This window comes from Cydia fagiglandana, chromosome 18 (genome assembly GCF_963556715.1).
Source record: "Cydia fagiglandana chromosome 18, ilCydFagi1.1, whole genome shotgun sequence".
In the NCBI taxonomy this organism is placed as follows: Eukaryota; Metazoa; Arthropoda; class Insecta; order Lepidoptera; family Tortricidae; genus Cydia; species Cydia fagiglandana.
The window spans coordinates 10,928,844-10,950,743 of NC_085949.1; the positions used below are offsets into that span (position 1 = coordinate 10,928,844).

The 21,900-nt window shown below is 38.2% G+C and overlaps 3 protein-coding genes and 1 long non-coding RNA gene across 7 annotated transcripts; 3 read left to right on the forward strand and 1 right to left on the reverse strand.

Moving 5' to 3' along the window:
- Window positions 1-285: 285 nt before the first annotated feature.
- LOC134673381 (uncharacterized) lies at window positions 286-2,574 on the forward strand. Its single transcript, XM_063531351.1, has 3 exons — window positions 286-448; window positions 1,237-1,322; window positions 2,166-2,574. Exons 1-3 carry the CDS (start codon window positions 382-384, stop codon window positions 2,406-2,408), a joined length of 396 nt encoding a protein of 131 aa, XP_063387421.1. The 5' UTR covers window positions 286-381; the 3' UTR covers window positions 2,409-2,574.
- Window positions 2,575-3,591: 1,017 nt separating this feature from the next.
- LOC134673090 (uncharacterized) lies at window positions 3,592-7,059 on the reverse strand. Its single transcript, XM_063531029.1, has 4 exons — window positions 6,923-7,059; window positions 5,910-5,985; window positions 5,351-5,428; window positions 3,592-3,837 (listed from the first exon to the last, which is right to left on the reverse strand). The coding sequence occupies exons 1-4, from the start codon at window positions 7,021-7,023 to the stop codon at window positions 3,682-3,684; spliced, it is 411 nt and encodes a 136-aa protein (XP_063387099.1). The 5' UTR covers window positions 7,024-7,059; the 3' UTR covers window positions 3,592-3,681.
- A 2,611-nt stretch (window positions 7,060-9,670) lies between these two features.
- LOC134673037 (protein max) lies at window positions 9,671-17,361 on the forward strand. Of its 4 annotated transcripts, none has more exons than XM_063530975.1 (5): window positions 9,671-9,842; window positions 9,917-9,982; window positions 11,575-11,694; window positions 12,467-12,590; window positions 13,657-17,361. In XM_063530975.1, exons 1-5 carry the CDS (start codon window positions 9,801-9,803, stop codon window positions 13,821-13,823), a joined length of 519 nt encoding a protein of 172 aa, XP_063387045.1. In that variant the 5' UTR covers window positions 9,671-9,800; the 3' UTR covers window positions 13,824-17,361. The 4 variants fall into 4 exon arrangements, with proteins under 4 accessions (XP_063387045.1, XP_063387046.1, XP_063387047.1 ...); XM_063530976.1 differs by having other exon boundaries at window positions 11,575-11,685; XM_063530977.1 differs by lacking the exon at window positions 9,917-9,982.
- A 432-nt stretch (window positions 17,362-17,793) lies between these two features.
- LOC134673491 (uncharacterized) lies at window positions 17,794-18,738 on the forward strand. The gene is made up of 2 exons (XR_010099489.1): window positions 17,794-18,515; window positions 18,606-18,738. It is a non-coding gene; the product is annotated as an uncharacterized LOC134673491 (long non-coding RNA).
- The last annotated feature ends 3,162 nt before the right edge of the window (window positions 18,739-21,900 follow it).

The window sequence follows — 21,900 nt, forward strand, 5'->3', positions numbered from 1 at the left end:
GCATTACTACATTTTGACATTTCACAGTCTGTGCAGAGTTAGCTTAGACAGACTTAGATTCTAGACCTTGAATTGGCTTGGCTTAGAGACCTTGTATATGTACCTAGATTCTAATTTCCCTAGTTGTTTAATGGAGTTGTAGTTTTTCCGAAACTATGTTTTTATTTTTTCTGAACGTGACATATACTCGTAATTATAATTAGGTACCTAATTTACTACTGTAGGTATACGTTACTATAATTACTGTTAAATCCAAATAAAATTGATTGTTACGGTCACCACTTGCAGTGCGTTAAGATTGAAAATGGCACGTTTCAGAAAATCTTTCTAATTTAGTTGTTCTAACTCTTTTCGTGTATTTGGGAAATATTTATCTTAAGAATGAACGAAATATGTTTAATTGTTCTACTCGTTAGTATTCACTACGTTGCGGCTATGTTTGAATACGGTGGGGATATTTTACTTCACTTAGCGCGATATAAAATAGTAGAAATTAATAAAAGGGAACTAAAAAAATTCCATACTAAATAGTTGCCATGTTTAAGCATTTACGTCAAAAATGTGACAGTTACGTAGGTAGTGGCGCCCTACGCAGGCTACGCATGATAGTGCAGTAAGGTCCCGCTTCTTTTTTTTTTCACCACACCAGAGGGACTACCGGGAAAACCGAAATTCGCAAATTGCGGGGATCTTTCTCTTTTACTCCAATGAAGGCGTAATTAGACTGACAGAGAAAAATTGCCCGCAATTTGCGAACTTCGATTTTCGCGGTTATAGGCCTGCTCGGAAAGGATTAGATACTTTGCACTTCAAAACCTTATAGCAGAGTTGCATTTTATTCACATGTAAGGCAAAGTAATCAAATTCAAACTTTGAGTTGATTTCTTATGTTTGCTGGTAGAAATGACTTTTAAATGATGATTTTGGATGATAAATATTTAATAACATTCATTTGGATTTGATTTGGTTTGATTTTGTTTGATATTTTACATTTAATATTTCCTTCGGGTTGGTGTGGCGAAAAATTTTGTTTTCCACTCGGGGGCATAATTTGTTTAACCCTCGTGCTTTGAAACCCTCGCAAAGCTCAAGATTCAATTTTTCGGACCACTCGCTACGCTCGTGGTTCAATTTTGGAATCTTTCGCTTCCTCGGGTATCAATATTAGCACGAGCGGTTAAACAAGAACTTTGCGCCCTTGTAAAACAAATAACTAAGAGTATTATTTTATATTAGGAAAACATAAAAAGGGTGAAGTCTTGTCATATAAATTGGAAAGTATAATACCGCAACTCGTACCTATCTACAGAATAAATATGACGGTAAGTTTTTAAGTATTATTTGCAAATTATTTGGTATTAAAAAGTGGCCGATTTTTTTTTTGATTTGAGCCCCAGTTACACCGACAACTCACACACATGTATACGCATTCGTGTTTGTACAAATGTCCATAGATTCTGAGCGGAAATAGAAGAGTCGTATATAGGACGTACCTATTGGATTCACATATACACCTACATATTTCACGATGCTTCTCTTCGCGCAGACTCTATTGCATTTCATTCGCATACTGGTAGGTACATCAAGCTATATAAAGTACCTACCTATTGCGGGTATGAAAAGCCAAATCCCAATAAGTAAATAGTACCTACTTATATTTTATATCGGTAACAAATAAAGGGATGTTATATTTTCAGAGTGCACATATATACCTACACCAAGTGCAAAATAAAGATTGGCCACTCTACAAAAACGCAATTTTATCTCAGCTGTGTGATTTTTTTTAATACTTAGGTACCTATCTTGAGACTCCATTTCATCATCATCATCATTTCAGCCTTTATACGTCCCACTGCTGAGCACAGGCCTCCTCTCGAGCGCGAGAGGGCTTGGGCTATAGTCCCCACGCTAGCCCAATGCGGATTGGGGACTTCACATACACCTTTGAATTTGTTCGCAGATATATGCAGGTTTCCTCACGATGTTTTCCTTCACCGAAAAGCGACTGGTAAATATCAAATGATATTTCGTACATAAGTTCCGAAAAACTCATTGGTACGAGCCGGGGTTTGAACCCGCGACCTCCGGATTGCAAGTCGCACGCTCTTACCGCTAGGCCACCAGCGCCATTTATAATTTCATTAAAATTTCCCTCTTTTTTCCAGCAAGATAGAGATGACATCGAAAAACATTACACGTACGTCAACGTGACGACTCTGACACAGGCTTTGTCCAAGCCAAACATTATTTTCGATTCAGGAAGCAACATGTTAACATTCTTTATCAGGTATCCAGTACACACGATATCGATCGAAGTCACCGGATACTCGATGCCGTTGAAAGATTATAATGGGACGGTGGATTATGTAACTATTGCTCCCTTGGAGCTATCTGAAGAATTTTTTTAAGAACCTACAGGAGTGGCCATTTCTCCATACAAGCGTACTCGACTATTTCCTCCGTGGGTTTTGATGCTAGAGCAATGATTTTTTCAACACAGATTAATATTGTCAATATCTGTGTCGGACCGTTTTGTTTTTCTTTGATATTTTTGTTTTTTAAGGCGCTAGAGCCCTTCAAAAATAGCCAAAATGGCCTAATTTATTATGCCGGAATGAGAGGCGCAGTTTTCAAAACTGATATCAATTAGCCAAAAAAGCAAAACGGTCCGACACAGATAATTACATAATCATTTAGATTTCCAAGTTTGGTTAGGATTGGATTGGATTTGGAGGAGGAAACATACGAGTACGAAACCTCGATTTTTGGATTTTTACGCGGGATTTTTCGCCTTGTCCTTATCGCACTAGCTTTAGGCGCCATTTTCGTTAGCGAGACGGGTATATTTACCTAAAATATTTAAAACTCAGCTCCTGTTTCGTCTTAAGACTCTACTCACAGGACCGTGTTGCATAATGAACTTCCACTTATATTACAAGCGGAACTCTTTTTCTAATTCCACTTATTAGAAAAGGGATTCCGCTTGTAATATTAGTTGTAGTTTATTATGCAACACGGCCCTGCTCTACCTTAAGCTAAGCAGATATAAGCACCTAGGGAGGGTATTTATAAGCACCCTCCATAGAGTTAGACCGTAAAAAGTCTGCAGCGATTTTGATAGCCCATGCAGTGCAAGTGTCATTTTAAACGTCAAACTTGTATGAAATTATGACGTACCTATAAATAACACACTGCGTGGGCTATCAAATCCGCTGCAGACTTTTATTGGTGCGACTATAGTAATTGCAATCTTAACAATAATACTTCTGTTGCCTTGTTTCTTTCTTCCTTAGTAATATATGGAGAGGCCAATTGCTATTTAGCATAAGTAAATAATTAGCAGTTAAACCCTATGCCAAATAAAACACTGAAATTTATGTACATTTTTTTTCTAAGATATCCTTTTTAGGGTTCCGTACCCAAAGGGTAAAAACTGGACCCTATTACTAAAGCCCCATTTAGACTATTCAAGAACTTGCAAGCAATATTCAACACATTGCTAACTACAGAGATAATGAATTTCAGTCGAACCACCAAATACCGCAACGTATCGAAGATCGCATGCAAGTTCTTGACACGTCTAAATGGGGCTTAAGACTCCGCTGTCCGTCAGTCTAAATTATTACCTATAAAATTATAAAGCATTGAAACATTTTCTTCCCTTAATTTTATTAGAGCCCGTCAAGCCCTCGTAATATTCAGCTTCTTAGAGGTATAGGGTTCAGGCAACAGATGGTTGTGGCTGCACAGCTGGTAGGTCCATATCACGGCGTTGCCCGCAAACTTGCCCGTCGGGTCCTGACGCACCACATGCATATAATCATCGCCCAGGGTGAACTGAAATGGAAATGGTAGGTAGATAGGTACTGTAATTTTCTCTCAGGGAAAATTCAAGTCATGTAGATAACAGTTGAAACCGTGATCGAGGAATATTACTCATTAGAGGGAAAAGATGAAACCGTGATCGAGGAATATTACTCATTAGAGGGAAAAGAGGACCGCCAGGCTGAAGTGGGACTGGGCAGGTCACGTCTGCCGCATGCATCCGGATGGGTGGGCTAGTATAGCCACCAAGTGGATGCTGTAAATAAGCGCGGACGTGGCCAGCCCAGGCGGAGATGGACGACTTAGACACCTTCATTAATAACTGGTCGGAAAAACCTCAACAACGGGATTCGGGGAAATCAAGGGGAGATACCTTTGCCCAGCTGTGGGACACTAACTAGCGGGGCTCCGTCTAGCTAAGTTATGAACTAACGCTACGCGGAACGCGGAACTAACGCTAGTGGGGAAAATTGCGACCGGGTATAATGCTACCCGGAACTAACGCGAGTGGGGAAAAATGCGATCGGGAATATTGCTACGCGGAACTAACGCGTTTGGGGCACTGATCTAGCTACTCGGACACTATAACAGGCTATAAAAAAAAAGAAAAGGAAATACCTGTACCGTAAAACGGGGTGAAAAGACACGATTTTCAACTTCAAGGACGATTTTCACCAATAATCCAAATGATAAAAGTAAAAATTTAGACACCATTTTACGAGTCTTGGTTAGTTCTTCAATTTTGCATTTGTGCAATTAATTTTGACCCACCCAATTCAGAGAAAATCAAAGAAAACTGCTTGTTTTCTCCATATCCTTAAAACGGGGTCGATAGACACACGAAAGGGGTGAATAGAAATATGAAGTTTTACTTGTCATAGGCATCGAATTTAGTCAATATTATGTTGATACTCTATTGGCAAATAGTATATATATCTGTATATCTGTTAAACTGTTATTTGATACAAAAATATTTTTTCGTGTCTTTTAACCCCCAAGGCGTGTTTTTTCACCCCTTTGTGGTATCTATTCACCCCCTATAACGTAACTATTCACCCCCTATGACGTAACTATTCACCCCATATGCGTGTCCACTGACCCCATTTTCACGTAAAAGTGCTCGTTGATAGTTTTTTGCAAAAAAATGCTTAAATATAGAGAAAATTGGTGATATTATTTATTATTTAGGTACTACAGATACTATATTACCAGGTTAGCTAACTTTAACTACGTTAATGTCACTACATTTACCGCTAGAACAAAGTTCAGACAGGCTTCATTTCTTACCTCGGTGAGGCCTTCCTTTAGAGTCAAAAAAATCTAACTTTTAGGCAGTTTGATTAACTTCTTTCGGCATCAATGTAGAGAATAAATAGTCTTCTATATACGTATTCCAAAAAATCTGATTTTAGAGATGTACGTTTTTAAATATAACAACTTGAAAGAAAAAGTTCAAAATGTCTCTATACACCCCGCGATTTCTGTTGACCCCGTTTTACGGTATGTAAACTTAGTGCCTACCTACCTGTACTTGCGGAGGAGCAGCCCAGTCGCATACTATGGTGGATGCCACGGCCACTGCTGGGGGATTCGTGCAGTATAGCTGAAAATTATCATTAGTTACATAATTTATTAGTCGGTTGGTTGTTTTTTTGGCTCTTCGTAACTATTTATTAAAGTAAATTTACAAATTTTTCAATATAATCACAAGCAAACATTAAAAACCTAAATTGGTTAGTTTGGTCAATTAAATAATACCTATTTACTTACTTAGTATCTAGGCTGCGAAACATGAAAGATCATGTTGCGACGCGCCCCTGAAATGGATTTTCATACAACCTGTGTGTGTGTGTGTGTGTGTGTGTGTGTGTAAATTTAACTATATGACACCTCATGCGATAAAAAAAACTAGAATTTGACCACAATATCAGACTAGTCAATTTTTTTTTCGTGATAGGTTTCTCTATTGAATATGTAAAATTTAATTTAATAACTTGTATTTTATACTTGTTCTGTACCTACAGTTAACGGTGAGAGTGGGACAGAATTTATGGCTAGACTAGAAAAGTTAATAAATATCTTACAGGTTGATAAACTTCTTTGACGCCTGGATGAATATACGCCACGGGGTAGTCGAAACGGTAATGATATACGTAGTCCGTACCTGAAATTGCAATCAAGCGAATTGAAAAACTAGGTTTAGGTATAAACCTATCTAGGTATTACCTAAGAACTATAAAATAATCTATGGCAATAATTTTATTATAACTTCTACTTACTTTAATTTTACAATAACTGGGAGACCGAGCTTTGCTCCATATATTTAAAAAAAACCTACCTACTTATACCGGGTGTGGCCTGTAACATGAGCAAATAATTAAAACATAAATTGTACTCCTCAAACGGTGACACTTTTGTTCAACAACTTTTAAAAATTATGAAGTATTTAGACTCCCTATCTTTCATACAAAATAAATATTATCTTCAATGGACGCCATCGCCACGCCATTATCAGTGTGATTGGTGATTGAAGTTGCTTGTCACGCCTTAAACATAACAAAATTCGTAATACATTTCGTCTTAGAATAAACTTTAAAGTGTATTAAAAATCAAACCACAAGTCATTTTTAAAAGTCGCTGAACAAATGTTGGCCAGTATGAGGAGTACAGCCTACGGTTTAATTTTTTGCTCATATTACAGGACACACCAGGTATAAAAAAACCGGGCAAGTGCGAGTCGGACTCGCGCACGAAGGGTTCCGTACCATAATGCAAAAAAAAAACAATAAAAAAGCAAAAAAAAAAAACGGTCACTCATCCAAGTACTGACCACTCCCGACGTTGCTTAACTTTGGTCAAAAATCACGTTTGTTGTATGGGAGCCCCATTTAAATCTTTATTTTATTCTGTTTTTAGTATTTGTTGTTATAGCGGCAACAGAAATACATCATCTGTGAAAATTTCAACTGTCTAGCTATCACGGTTCGTGAGATACAGCCTGGTGACAGACGGACGGACGGACGGACGGATGGACGGACAGCGAAGTCTTAGTAATAGGGTCCCGTTTTACCCTTCGGGTACGGAACCCTAAAAATAGGTACCTTTGGTCACATTAGTGCAATGCGGCGGATTTGCACTCTCCACTTCTGCATAAACTGCTCCCGTTAGCAGAATTACTGATAATGACAGCACAAACATGTTGATCACTTCACTGCGTCTGCACGACTACTGGGCTGAATTTTATGAAGGAGGGCAGAGGTCAACGCTATTATTACTCATCTACTTGGTTGTTTTCGTTGTTATCAGCCAACTAATTATACTGTTAGGAGGAAAGTCACTTGAAATAAATAATTTTAGATTTTAGAGGAACTACTAGGACATAGCTATTAGGACGTACCTATTAGGGTTCCGTACCCAAAGGGTAAAAACGGGACCCTCTGTCCCTCTGTCTGAACCATCTCATCTCATCTCATGAACCGTGATAGCTAGACAGTTGAAATGTACACAGATGATGTATTTCTGTTGAAGCTATAACAACAAATACCTACTAAAAAGTACAGAACCCTCGGTGGGCGAGTCCGACTCGCACTAGTTCGATTTTTAGTGTTCCGTACAAAACTTTGTTTACGGAACACTTATTTTAAATGTACGGTTCACAGAAAAACAACTGAAACTTAAATCTAGTTTTTACTTATTAATAATCGTCAACCTTTTTCGAACATCGATAAGGTACCGATTGTTTTTTTTGGTTTATACACCTTTGATATTGCTAGAAAAATGGGAAAAAAAGAATGGTCTCACTATACCTATGCCTATATTAATTATTCATTTAACTATATTAGGTAAGTTAAAGACACGGAAAGACAAATGGACGAACGCCTATCTACATAGTTTCAGTGTGTTCTTATTTCATTTATCCGCTATCTCATTAACGTTGTCTGGAATTTCCTTGGATCGCATCTTTAGTAGTTCGATGTCGTGCCACAAGTTAGCATGATACAAGGCGGCTGTCTCCACTTCCATTTCGGCAGCTTGAACTAAAATCATACAAACAGAATGTGAGTAAATGTCGCTCCGTCGTCGCCATAATTTGCAGTAAGTTAAAGAACTACGATGATGATGATGGCAGAATATGGCGCACTTGTATTGTAACTATACCATCTTTGTACCATATTCTATGAAATAGATAATTGTATTTGTATTTCTTTATAAGAATGCACCTAGTTACAATGACGGTACCTAGGTATACACTTAAGTATTTTATTTTTATGGTTTAAGTACAACAATATTTTGATGACAATGATGACTGATTATAGTGACTGATTAATTAGTAAAGGGCTAGTGGCCTAGCGGTAAGAGCGTGCGACTTTCAATCCGGAGGTTGCGGGTTCAAACCCCGGCTCGTACCAATGAGTTTTTCGGAACTTATGTACCTACAAAATATAATTTTGATATTTGCCAGTCGTATTTCGGTGAAGGAAAACATCGTGAGGAAACTGGGCTAATCCCAATAAGACCTAGTTTCCCCTCTGGGTTGGAAGGTCAGATGGCAGTCGCTTTCGTAAAAACTAGTGCCTACGTCAAATCGTGGGATTAGTTGTCAAGCGGACCCCAGGCTCCCATGAGCCGTGGCAAAATGCCGGGATAACGAGAGGAAGAAGAGTAGTAGTTTTAGTAAAATAGCATTACCTATTTTAAGACCAGTTTGCAGTACTGTACCTACGTATTAAATAATATATCCAAGTAGGTAAGTATTAAAATATCAAACTTACTTCGTAAGTTTTTTACAATCACGACGCTTTTCTTCAAACGTGCTAAATCCGAATCAATTTCGTCTTGCAGAGTGTGATAAAAGTTTGGATTATTCACATCGATGTGTGAAAGTTTACTTGTGCCCGACATTTATAATATGCGTGTGTTTTGTTGCTTTTAACTTTAATAAAGTTACTCTGCGAACGTATATTAAAATTATCTAATAGGTACCTATCATAGAATTCATAGACGAAAAAGACCAAGCCTGGATATTATTATATTTTTTTAATTTCTTTATTGGCGCGCTTTATATATAAGATTTTTTTTAAGACAGGCTAAGACCAAAGGCCATACTGCCTCGTTCATATGTATATATAGTTGGTCAAGCAGATCTTGTCAGTAGAAAAAGGCGGCAAATTTGAAAAATGTAGGCGCGAAGGGATATCATCTCATAGAAAATTTGAATTTCGCGCCTTTTTCTACTGACAAGATTTGCTTGACCGTCTATAAGATCATGTGGCCAGTTGTAAAGGCCTGTCCAGATCCAGACGGGAACATCAATTTTTCGTCAGTCTGATTGGTATTCTTGCGTCCGCATCCGGATTCCGCACCCATTTTATCGGTAATTATCGGTCATAATCGGCGGTAGAATTCGGCGAGCCAAATGCTCACGGCCAGATTTAATCGGACAATTTAATCAGACTCGTTAAAAATTGTCCCCGTCTGACAACGCTCAACCTGTCTTAGTCATGTTTATAAACGCTTTAAAGCTTATAACGCACTCAATAGAATATATAACAGAATTATAGAACATGGAGACGTACAAGTAAGTCAAAATTAATAGTATATTTAATTTTTGTAATAATCAGGAATTTTGATTATTTCCAACTCAATTCAAAATGTATCTTAAACGAACTATAATACGACAAATAAAAAATGTCAAATGGTTTCCTACTGCTATCTCTTTTTCTCTTGTTGTAAACGTATATATTTGTGTCATTTTAAACTTGAAAGGTCAAACTTTGTAATTTCGTAATGTTATGTCACGCATTCTGCCTATTCTTTTGTGCGAAATTGCGAATCGTGTTCGTGAGTGATTCTAGTGACATCCATGATAATCTCCATCGTATTATTTTTATGCAGTTTCTCTTTAAATCACACATGATTTTCTATTGATACAAGTGTTAAATTACGTGCTAAATAGTTTTAAGTAGTGCCTCAAAATGATGAGTGACGACGATCGTGATATTGACATAGAAAGTGATGTAGGTGTTATCCCTCGACTGGCAGATTGTATCTAGTCCCGTTTGTTGTTACATTAGTATTTCCTTGCTTTCAGGCTGAAAATGACTCCGATTCTCGTACTCATAGGAATAGCAGCGGTGGAAGTGGATACTATTCCCAGGTATAATAAACGGTGCTTTTCTACTGAGATACTTTTGGCGGGTTCATTTTCCGCTCACCAATGCGATATTACCATGTGACTCAGTAGTGTATATTGCTTAAAATGAGTTGCGTTGTGGAGCATGTTTATCAACAAACTTATCTTGTATAATTTTAGTGACTGATTAACTATTATTTAAGTACAGGTTGAACTCATGCTTCAATCTGTAATGTCCTCAAAACCATTTTTACCCATCCTTAGCTTGTCATTGAATTTGTTAGTAATATATGCACTAGTTTAAGGTTATTTAATAGTGTTTAAGGCCCTTCAACTGTCGAAATTCAACATATTAGAGCTGAATTAACTTCAATACATAATAAATACACTGCATATATTTAATTCACAATACAAAAAAAACCATAAATTGCTGATTTAATGGTAGTAGAGCGCTAGTTAATTAGTTTAAATTTTTTGACTGTGGATCACTGGTAGTCCCTGGAAACACCTTTAAGCGTTCTGGGTGGTTTAAGAAAATATGGTCATGCATACATTGATCTGACCCAGGGGTCGGATACTGGTATTCCCTTTATACATTAACCCGGTTAATGATTTCAGTTAACCATAAACTGCGATGTTTTTTAAATCATCAATTTAACAGCGGCTAATAAAGACCCATTTCTGGTTACAACCCCTGATCTTAACTACAGGTCAATCAGAATTTCTCAATAGTAAAATATATCACATGTTACATTTTTATTAACATTAACACTTTTAATGTGGTAATTAACCTAACCAGGTTGCAAAAGACTGTGACAAATGGCGTAAAATGAAGGAGGCCTACACCCGAAGGGTAGAAAAAGGCTAGAGAGAGAGAGAGAATTAACCTAACTTGTAGCCTACCATACTTGTACAGGGTCATTATGACCTGTGCCGCACTGAATTTGTTAAATGTAATATTTGATAAAATATAACATATAGTCTCGTGTATAGTTTAGGACCTTCTATTTACAATATAATATGGCAAATTTTTATATATTCTGCTGGCCAGACCAGCTTTTTCCAGGCATGTCAGTAGATACTTTTTTCCCAATCTATTTCACTGTGTCGGTAAGTAACAATAAAACCTAACATCATTGTTTACTTGTTAGCAGCAAATGAACTGTTATTGTTAGCGGTAGCATGGTTGTGTTTTTATCACCTGTGACCATGCCTGTTACATTCTAACAAGCAACAAGTATGTAAGTGCAAAAGGGATGCATGAAGCGACAGGCAATAAAAACGAAAACAGGTGACAGTAGCCCATTGTCACAGCCTATGCATGAAAATGCCATTTGGCCTATTAATTACTAAAGTTAAAAGTCACCTACACCTTGACATTGGCAGAATCCACCTTGCTAAAATTAGCGAGGAGTAAAGCCATTTAAGGTAAAAATACTGGTACTCAATGCGGTCCCAGCACATGTCATCTTGAAACTTAAGTCATTGTCAATAGAGGTGACAGCAAGGTGTCATCTATTGGGCATTAGCATGTCGAGCACTAGTATGTTTACCTTATATATAAAAAATTAAAATAAATAATTCCTATAATCACCTTCTTAACTATTTGTTTACAGGCGGAAAAGCGAGCACACCACAACGCATTGGAGCGGAAAAGAAGAGACCACATTAAGGATAGTTTTACGTCATTAAGAGACTCTGTGCCTGCGTTGCAGGGTGAGAAAGTGGTATGTAAGGTAACCTATTTTGAAATCTGTTTCATCCAATAACACAGACATTTTAATATACCCATATTACAAATTTTTAGGGTTCCGTACCCAAAGGGTAAAACGCAACCCTAGTAGACTCTGCTGTCCGTCCGTCTGTCTGTCACCAGGCTGTATCTCACAAACCGTGATAGCTAGACAGTTGAAATTTTCACAGATGATGTATTTCTGTTGCCGCTATAACAACAAATACTAAAAACAATAAAATAAAGATTTAGGTGGGGCTCCCATACAACAAACATGATTTTTGACCGAAGTTAAGCAACGTTGGGCGGGGTCAGTACTTGGTTGGGTGACCATTTTTTTTGCCTTTTTTGCATTATGGTACGGAACCCTTCGTGCGCGAGTCCAACTCGCACTTGCTCGGTTTTTAAACTACATTAGTGAAAAATAACTGCGGTCTGCCTTATGGGAATTGGCTACTGTACGCTATGGAAACTTGTAATTCAAGACCTGTCACATAGCATCAGATTATATTATACTAGCAATCTGCCACGGCTTCACACGAAACCTTAACAAATTGATACACCTCAACCTCCCTCAAGAATCACTATCTATTGGTGAAAATCGCGTAAAAATCCGTTCAGTAGTTTTTGAGTTTATCTCCAACATAGATACACACAGACAGACAGACGCGGCGTGGGGCTTTGTTTTATAAGATGTAGTGATTCTTGTGATGTCAAGCAAAATTTGTTTTGCTCCCCACAAATAGTCATTATTATCATTTTATTTTTTTCTCTAGGCAAGCAGAGCGCAGATTTTGAAAAAAGCCGCAGAATACATCATGTTTATGAGGCGGAAAAATAACTCGCACCAGCAAGATATTGACGACTTGCGGAGACAAAATAATCTACTGGAATCACAGAGTAAGTAATTTACTGTCTCATTTTAACATGAGCATTAGCACGGAATAAATAATAGTACTACCGTACATATAGTTCGTTTTTTTAGCATTAGAAATAAGGTAAACAAACTTGATGTGTCTTTTAATTGAAAAACACATTTTAAAAATAAGTTACGGCAAGTATGTAACAATTATGAATCTAATACGATAATTTATAATCTTCTGCTTTCATAAGTAAACGTTTTTGATTTTTAGGGTTCCGTACCCAAATGGTAAAACGGGACCCTATTACTAAGACTTCGCTGTCCGTCCGTCCGTCCGTCCGTCCGTCCGTCCGTCCGTCCGTCTGTCACCAGGCTGTATCTCACGAACCGTGATAGCTAGACAGTTGAAATTTTCACAGATGATGTATTTCTGTTGCCGCTATAACAACAAATACTAAAAACAGAATAAAATAAAGATTTAAATGGGGCTCCCATACAACAAACGTGATTTTTGACCAAAGTTAAGCAACGTCGGGAGGGGTCAGTACTTGGATGGGTGCTAAAAAAAACGAACTATACAGAAAGGACACTTCCTACAAAACCATGCTATGCCTTTCTAATGAATGGCACTATCCCTTTCGGCTATGTGTATGGTCTAAATTCAAGTCATTATCTTATCTGTGGTTGTGCACGCAAAAGGACGTCAAGTGGTGCCAACCCTAATAATTGCTCGGAGCAATGCTGAGCCGAACAGAGCCGAAATTTCCAGAAAGAAGGAGTGTCTCCCCACTGGCACTATAGTTCGTTTTTTTAGCATTAGAAAGAACTTGCAAGAAGGTAAGCGATCTTGACATGTCTTTTAATTGAAATACGCTTTTTAAACTTATGAAAGCAGAAGAATATAAATGATCATATTAGATTCATAATTGTTACATATTTGCCGTGACTTATTTTTTAAACGTGTTTTTCAATAAAAAGACATCAAGATTGTTTACCTTATTTCTAATGCTAAAAAAGACGAAGTATAGGATTACCTTACCATGTTAATGTGAAGCCTTAGAAAAAAAACACTTTAAATTTACCCATTTTAATTTTACTTTACAGTTAGAGCTCTAGAAAAAGCGAGAGCAACGGGTAACTACATGGATGCACACGAGCTAGGCCTCGGGATCAAGTCCGAAGGCAGCTCCCACGACACAGACAGCTCGGACGGAGAAGGCACGACCAGACGGGTGAAGAAACTTAAGATTAACGGTGTTAATGTTTCATAAAACTACATTTTGGACAGTTTTTTTAACAATTTCCGTGAGACACAGACGTGTTAAATATATTAAAACGGGTCACTCACGTAACGTATTTTAAGTTATAAATCCGCCAACGCGAGCTCCTGAAGATACTCCTCGGTATGTGAAAGATACCGAGCGATTTTCGACTTAAAATACGTGAGAGACCCGTTATAATATATTTAATATATTGGACAGTGACATGGTGTGTAATGTAAATTGAACTTAATGCTCTAAGTTTTAAAGATTAATTGAGCATAATAATATAATATTGAGGCAATCACTACTAAATTAATATCATAAAACTTTTATTGAAATGAAATGCGTTTATATTATGTACTAAACATATTTTCTTTTTAAACTAATGGTAAACAATAATTTGACATTTTTTTATGGTGTCTGTTCAAATTTTGAAACAGTAAAACAGGGGCCTATTGCAAAGTTATTTCTCATAGGCCCCAGATTGTTATGATTTTTATTACTATCTGAAATGGTGTGATGAGCAATAGAAAAAAAAATCACTCGCTTAATTTATTTTTCAAACACAATATCAAACGAAAGTAACATGTAGGGTACTCCATGTAAATACGTTTCAGGTTTTCAAGATCTATGAATGATATGTGACGTCTTACGGGTAAAGGTACATTATGGCGGTTCGCGCTTACGCTAGTATTAACGCCGCCGCTCCAATATTATTGCGGCACTATGCGACGTAAGCGCCAGCCGCCATAAGGTACCTTTTGCCGTGGAACGTCACATAATATAGTGAATGTATAAATTAATCGGATTGACTTTAAAACTTAAAGCAGTTAACCTTGAATTGATCTGTATACTTTTTTGATGGCTAAAACCTTGCAAGCAAGTGTTCTGAATAGGTGGGGCCTTGAGGGTCTGTCATAGCGCAAAGAAGGTCAAACCGAAGAGATAGGCCGCGGAACATTTGTTTGCAATTTTAGTTTACCTATAGTACAGAGTTTACGCAGTACTTAGGCGGTACCGGAACAGTAATATACACGGTGTAACATGAGGAAACCGAATAATTTTAACCACGCATTTCTGAGGTCAAAAGAAGTAAAAAATGTAATATAAGTTTAGGTCAATTTCGTCAAAAAAAAAATTTTTTTTCGTTTTGTTTTTTCAATTTTTTGAATGTATTTGTACATACAAAATAAATGTTATTGGTAAACTTGTCACTTAAAACTGATTTTTACATTTTTTTTTCGTAGAACCTACTTTTTGCAAAGTGTTACTTGTCACTTTTTGACATCTATCAATAAGGATATTTAGACTACGTCCCATAGCAGCAACATCACCATCAAAAAGGCCTTTTACACTATGTAACAATAAAAACTAGTTTTTTTTTTTAATTAATAATATCTCTGAAACTAGGCGAATTTCAAAAAAGTTTATAGGACATTTTTGTCTCTAAATATGATCAGGAATACGCAGTTAAAATTATTCGGTTTACTCATGTTACATCGTGTATTTACCTAGTGAAAGCGATTTCAGACTGTCAAGCTTACAAGCAGGGCCGTCTTAAACTATGCTGGGGCCCTTGCGCACATAAGAATCTGGGGCCCTTTTGGAAAGCAAAGTAACATTTTTCTCCTAAGATCGTCTATTTTTTATAGGTAATCAAATATAATGGTACTGTCTGTCCTTCGGGGCCCCCTGAAGATGGGGGCCTTGGGCACGGGCCCCGTGTGCCCTTATGGTAAAGACGGTACTGCCTACAAGCTACAAGTAAGGCCGATACCTGAAACTGCGAACGATACGTACTAATGAGTTATAGAAATCACTTGAATAATGACTAATAAAAGCTGAGCCTATTGCGTCCCATTTCGTACGTTCCTTCGTCTATTTGCCTCTATCGCTCAAAGGCAAGAGTGATAGAGAGGCACGTAACGAAAATTCGAAGTCATTTATAAAATTGAGACCGGCCGCTGTATTTGCAAAGACAAAGTGTGGCAATGTCAAATTTCTATGACAACTGTAATGACACCCCGTCACTTTTGTTCAAGTCTGTGCATAGGAAGGCTCGGCGTCCACTATCGGCATGGCACGGCAAGGGATGCCTCGGCGTGCCGAGATGTGCCTGGGAATGCCGAGGCATCCCTCAGGCGTTCTCAGGCATACCAAGGTGTCGTAGATATGTCAGGCGTTCTTAGCATTTGTTGACACTTTGGTATGGCCCGGGCCATACCAATAGTGAGCGCCGGGCCTAAGATGGATTCTATACCATGAGCGTTGTTCTCTCTAGTTACTAAGCTAGGTTAACTCTAATTTGTTAAGTAATGAATATTCTAACTGAATTTTCTGCAGAACAGTTTGAGACTAATCATTGAATGTTATATTTTTGTACATTTTGAATACATCGGAAGTTTTAAGTTTGTGTGAACATTTTCGTAATTAAAATTATGTAGTCATTAACGTAGAAATAATTGTAATATGTCGGGGTACCTGGACGATAAACGGACGTATTTTTATTTGGTTGTCATTCAAAAAATAGATTAGACGTCGATGTACTAAATAATTTGTTTGGTCAAATCTATAATGAATGGTCAATCTGGAGAATAATTATAAAAATTACTGCTGGGAAGGCCTTCGTAGGGCAAGGATTCGTATTTTTATACATACTTCGCTCAGACACAGACAGAAAAGAAGAGTGTTAAATATTTAATATATATTAAAAACGGGTCACTCACGGAAGTTTTGTTATTAGAAAAGAAGAGCTTGACACCAGAGGGCCTACCGCGAACCACGTTCAACGTGTTGCCTCTGTGTCGCACTTGTAAATTCGTACGTAAGTGTGACAGGGAGGCAACACGCCGAACGTGATTCGCGGTAGGACCTCTACTCTACCGACCTCCTCTAAGTATATGTGTTCAAGAGGTCAACCTACTTATTGCATGCTCTGATGGGTCTAAACATTGTAACATCTTTACTGTTGTAAATGTACCACAATCTTGCAATAACATTTTTGATAGACCTTACCACAATCTTGCAATAACATTTTTGATAGACATAACTGATAGACCTTACTAAAAATGACAACGAGATAAAAATATAGTCAAATAACTGATTAGTCGAAGGATTTTAAGAATATTCACATTGTAATTTTATAGCTACATATTTGTAAGTAGTCTTCTTGAACACTTATGTTCATTTACGAACGAATGCTTTTATTTTTTACGATTTATGTTTATATTTTAATTGCACTGTGCAATATTTTTGTGAATATTTTAATGCGTGTTTAGGTTTACAATTTTTGAAGGAATCTATCTTTTACAGAAACTAAAGATTGTACAGTCACCACAAGGGATTGTTATGCCATTAAGGGCTCTTCCTAATTGGAATTTCTATAGCCTCTAGCCGCCCATACGTCAAACCTTGCCACGCTAAATGAAATTTTATTTTGTCAACACAAAGTTCAAATTAGAATGGAACAGGAGACCTTTTCATAGGTCTCTGGGCGGCTAGAGGTTAACGTAACTATTGAACAATCAATTTAGCTAGGACCCTAAATGGCGCAACAATGGCGGAGCTTGATGGTACCTACCGCAAATAGCTATTTAGTTAATTCTTTTATATTGGCAACATGTCGAAAAGTGAATATTAGTTTGTATTAATAATATTCAGATGGATATGGACTGGTTTTCCATCTCCTATACAAATGCATAATGTACTTCTTTAGGGCCACCCCACATTTAGCGTCTTTCGAGCGTCGGCGTCTGGTCAGCGCTATGGAAAATGACGTCGCTGCGCAGTTGCGTCGACGTTGCGTCGAGCAGCGGCCATAGAGTTGTAGACGCCGACGCTCGAAAGACGCTAAATGTGGGGTGGCCCTTACGAGTATATAGACACAGTACACTAAGAACAGTAGTGAATCTAAGGCCGCTCGACAAGTTATTTGCCTACTCTTGCGTTGGCGCTTAGGGCTGTCACGTTTATTGTAACTTCATACTGAAACGCGACCCGGCCGCCGCGCCCCGCGCCCCACGGCGGGTTGGTCAACGACACCTTCTCGTAACTCATGAGGCCCTGGTACTTGTGTAGCGCTAAATTCAATTTTTAAAGAGTTTTTTTCTCGATTTTAGCCACCGTAGCCTATGGAGACTAACAAGTAACGCTAAGCGGTATTCGTAGGCAATGGATGTTCCTATATTAAGGGTGTCACATGTGCGTTTCTGACTTATGATGCAATTGTTCCTACAATACAATACGACCGCGGCGAGCTGTACTGAGGCCTACCGAGAGCAGACAAATGCGAGCGGGTGGGCAGCGTACTCGAATGCACGCGATCACAGTCGCGGTACAGCCCACACTGCCGCCACCGTATTCCCCCGTATTTTATGCTAATGTGTGCGTGGCAGCGCGTGCGTACACGGCGTCCGGCGCGCACGCACACATTCAAGCCGGCAGCGGCACATTTCTATGAAGATTCACTACTGTTCTTGTACTGTGATAAAGATTGTCAAAGGACTGCCTCATTTCAAACATAGACAGAGAGAATCATACTATTTTTGTCTTACACTAGCACTAGCACCAAAAGAAAAGGATGAGTATAGTTTATTTGTTCTTATTTACTGACAAATTTGTAAAATTTGATTCCGATGTACAATTTTTCCTCTTGGGTGAAAAGATACTCGATAACAAATATGTGACGTTCCACGGCAAAAGGTACCTTATGGCGGCTGGCGCTTACGTCGCATATCGCCGCAATAATATTGGAGCGACGTTCATAATAGCGTAAGCGCCAACCGCCATAAGGTAGCTTTACCCGTGGGACGTCACATATTACTTTGACATTTATGTGAAACAGCAATGGATAGCCGTAGCTACTTTAAGTTTTGTTCTGGAAGACTAAATACCTAATTATAATATAGAGAATACTCTGTTAATATGCGTTTGTTTAATTTCCATCCAGGATAAAACCGATAACCCTTTCCTTTCTATTCTGTTCGTTCGTATTTTTATTCGGAGACATATTTTCGTTAGGGGTCATCCATTAATTACGTCACACGTTTAGGGGGAGGGAGGGGGTCAAGAAAATGTGACATGTTGTTACATGGGGGTGGGGGGAGTCACAAACTTTGTGACGTTATCTTAACTTCATCACTAACCGAAAATTAATTTATATTTTTTTATTCGCTATACATTTAAATAATGAGGTTTTGGAAGTAGGTAATTTTCGTTCCTAATTGGTTTTGTGTTATAAAATTACTAATATTTCTTTTACCAAAAATATTTTTTTATTAAAAAAGTAATGCCGAGTTACTTTTGCCGATTTCGTTGAAAACAAAATTGCCTAAAATGTGACGTCACACCAGGTGGGGAGGGATTTGCAAAATGTGACCAAGTGTGACAAGGTGGGGGGAGGGGTCAAAAAACCTAGAAATTCGTGTGACGTAATTAATGGATGATCCCTTACTTGGGGTGGTATTCCGCACACACTTAGGGCCGGTTGCACCAAACTGTTCGTATCGTTAAAGACTTCGCTAAATTTTTATTTATGGAAAGTTTCATAGTAAAGCGCCGGGGCGCGCCGGCTGACGGTGATCAGTCTGTCAAATGTGGTTGGCGCAACTGGCCCTTAGTGAGAGAGTGAGACGTAATGCATATTGGACCAAGAAATTGGACAAGGGAAATACCAAACATAGGTACTTAAAGTATGACTACATTAAATTTCCGAAACGTTGGTTTTACAGTACCTACCTATTACATGCTATTACCTATACCTATAGCTTAGCTTTTTGACGTTCACAAGCGTATTGGAACTTGCCTACTTGAAAAATTAACTGTATGTAGGTACTTATTCATAACTTATTGATAGACAAGATTTCCGATTCAAGAAACAATCAAGTACCTACCTGCTTATCTATAATTTTTAAGAAAAAAAAAACCGACTTCCAGGGGGGCCATGAAAGATTACTGTAGATGGTACACTATGTAGAAAAGGAGGTAAAACCACCCACTTTTCTACTAGCATTTCGCTTCTGTATAATGGCTCCTCTATAGGATGGGCCAACGCCGGCCACTCCAAGGGACGCAGCCATGCGGTAGAATGAGATAGCAATATCACTTGCTCCCTCTAACGCATAAATGCGTCCCTTGGAGTGGCCGGCGTTGGCCCATCGTGAAGAGGAGCCATGAGGGTCGTAGTTCTAGCCTAACCTAACCCACTCCTCAGATAGCAGTTCGGTTCTGTGCGGATCGCAGTTCGCCTCAGGGGGCTTTGTTCGCTGTCATGATTTTTTAAATGTATTATTTTGTGTTAATAAATAAATGAAAAAAAAAAAACCTAATCAAACCCACTTTTCAAGTAGCATTTCGTTTCTGTAAGGCTCGCAGTTCTAACCTAACCTAATCCTTGTTCGGTTCTGTGAGGATCGCAGTTCAAACCTAACCTAACCCACTTAATGGCGCATGCCGTGCGGTGTACGGGGGTTTAAGCGGGAGGGGCTAGTAAGATTGGCATCATCGTACTTTATAGCTACATTAATTTTATGGTAGGTAATCATAGTTGTTTATTTAGTTAAGGTATCATAGTGGTTTTCTGGATCAAGGTCCGGGTCCGAGTCCGGGTCCGGGTCCGAGTCCGGGTCCGAGTCCGGGTCCGGGTCCGAGTCCGGGTCCGAGTCCAGGTCCGGGTCCAAACCGGATCTGGGTCCGAACCGGATCCGGGTATGAGTCCGAGTCCGGGTCCCAGTCCAAGTCAAAATCGAAATTCGTAATCACCAAACGTGTACCATGCATCATTGAAGAGCTCTGTTCTGGTCATCATCAGCAGTTCCACTTCATCAAATGCGACAGTTTTTAATGTAAATGCTTGATTTTATGATGAAAATACAAAAAAATCTATACGTATGCCTTTAATATTTGAGGAGTTCCCTCGATTCCTTATGGATCCCATCATCAGAACTCGAGCTTGACAAAAATGTGGCTTAAAAACTTAACTTGCTTAACGAACATAACGAAAAGGAAAAATCGCCAAACGTGAACTATGCGTCGTTTAAGAGTTCTGTTCTGATCATCATCAGCAGTTCCACTTCATCAAATGCAACAGTTTTTAATGAAAATGCTTGATTTTCTAATGTAAATACAAAAATCTCTATACGCATGCCTTTAAGATTTGAGGAGTTCCCTTGATTCCTCATGGATCCCATCATCAGAACTCGAGCTTGACAAAAATGTGGCTTAAAAACTTAACTTGCTTAACAAACATAACGACGAGGACAAATGGCCAACCGTGAACTATGCGTCGTTGAAGAGTTCTGTTCTGATCATCATCAGCAGTTCCACTTCATCAAATGCAACAGTTTTTAATGAAAATGCTTGATTTTCTGATGTAAATACAAAAATCTCTATACGCATGCCTTTAAGATTTGAGGAGTTCCCTTGATTCCTCATGGATCCCATCATCAGAACTCGAGCTTGACAAAAATGTGGCTTAAAAACTTAACTTGCTTAACAAACATAATGAAGAGGACAAATCGCCAACCGTGAACTATGCGTCGTTAAAGAGTTCCGTTCTGATCATCATCAGCAGTTCCACTTCATCAAATGTCACTTTTTTGGGTGTATATGCTTGATTTGTTGATAAAAACCCAAAAATCACTATATGTATGCCTTTAAGATTTGAGGAGTTCCCTCGATTCCTCATGGATCCCATCATCAGAACTAGGTTTTGACAAAAACGGGACCAATCTGTATGCATATACATTCAATCAAAAAAAGAATTTTCAAAATCGATCTAGTAATGACGGAGATATGGAGTAACAACAAACAAAAAAATAAAAAAAAACATACAACCGAATTGATAACCTCCTTTTTTGAGATTTGGAAGTCGGTTAAAAATGGGTTTTCCGTTCGGATGCGACTACGCCACAGACATATACCTATAGTTCGTTTTTTTAGCATTATAAAGAACTTGGAAGAAGGTAAGCGATTTTGGCATGTCTTTTAATTGAAAAACGCTTATTAAAAATCAGTAACTATCATTTATGAAAGCAGAAGAATATAAATGATCGTATTAGATTCATAATTGTTACATATTTGCCGTAAC

What these genes read in the sequence shown, in the direction of transcription:
- LOC134673090 (XM_063531029.1), bottom strand. Translation starts at nt 7,023, where the DNA reads ATGTTTGTGCTGTCATTATCAGTAATTCTGCTAACGGGAGCAGTTTAT. An exon ending in ACTAATGTGACCAAAGGTAC is followed by an intron (nt 5,986 to 6,922) that starts CTATTTTTAGGG and finishes AATTTCAGGTAC; the next exon opens with GGACTACGTATATCATTACC. An exon ending in TCAAAGAAGTTTATCAACCT is followed by an intron (nt 5,429 to 5,909) that starts GTAAGATATTTA and finishes GATAATTTTCAG; the next exon opens with CTATACTGCACGAATCCCCC.
- LOC134673381 (XM_063531351.1), top strand. Translation starts at nt 382, where the DNA reads ATGAACGAAATATGTTTAATTGTTCTACTCGTTAGTATTCACTACGTT. An exon ending in TGCGGCTATGTTTGAATACG is followed by an intron (nt 449 to 1,236) that starts GTGGGGATATTT and finishes ATTTTATATTAG; the next exon opens with GAAAACATAAAAAGGGTGAA. An exon ending in TCTACAGAATAAATATGACG is followed by an intron (nt 1,323 to 2,165) that starts GTAAGTTTTTAA and finishes TCTTTTTTCCAG; the next exon opens with CAAGATAGAGATGACATCGA.
- LOC134673037 (XM_063530975.1), top strand. Translation starts at nt 9,801, where the DNA reads ATGATGAGTGACGACGATCGTGATATTGACATAGAAAGTGAT. An exon ending in GAAGTGGATACTATTCCCAG is followed by an intron (nt 9,983 to 11,574) that starts GTATAATAAACG and finishes ATTTGTTTACAG; the next exon opens with GCGGAAAAGCGAGCACACCA. An exon ending in TAATCTACTGGAATCACAGA is followed by an intron (nt 12,591 to 13,656) that starts GTAAGTAATTTA and finishes TTTACTTTACAG; the next exon opens with TTAGAGCTCTAGAAAAAGCG.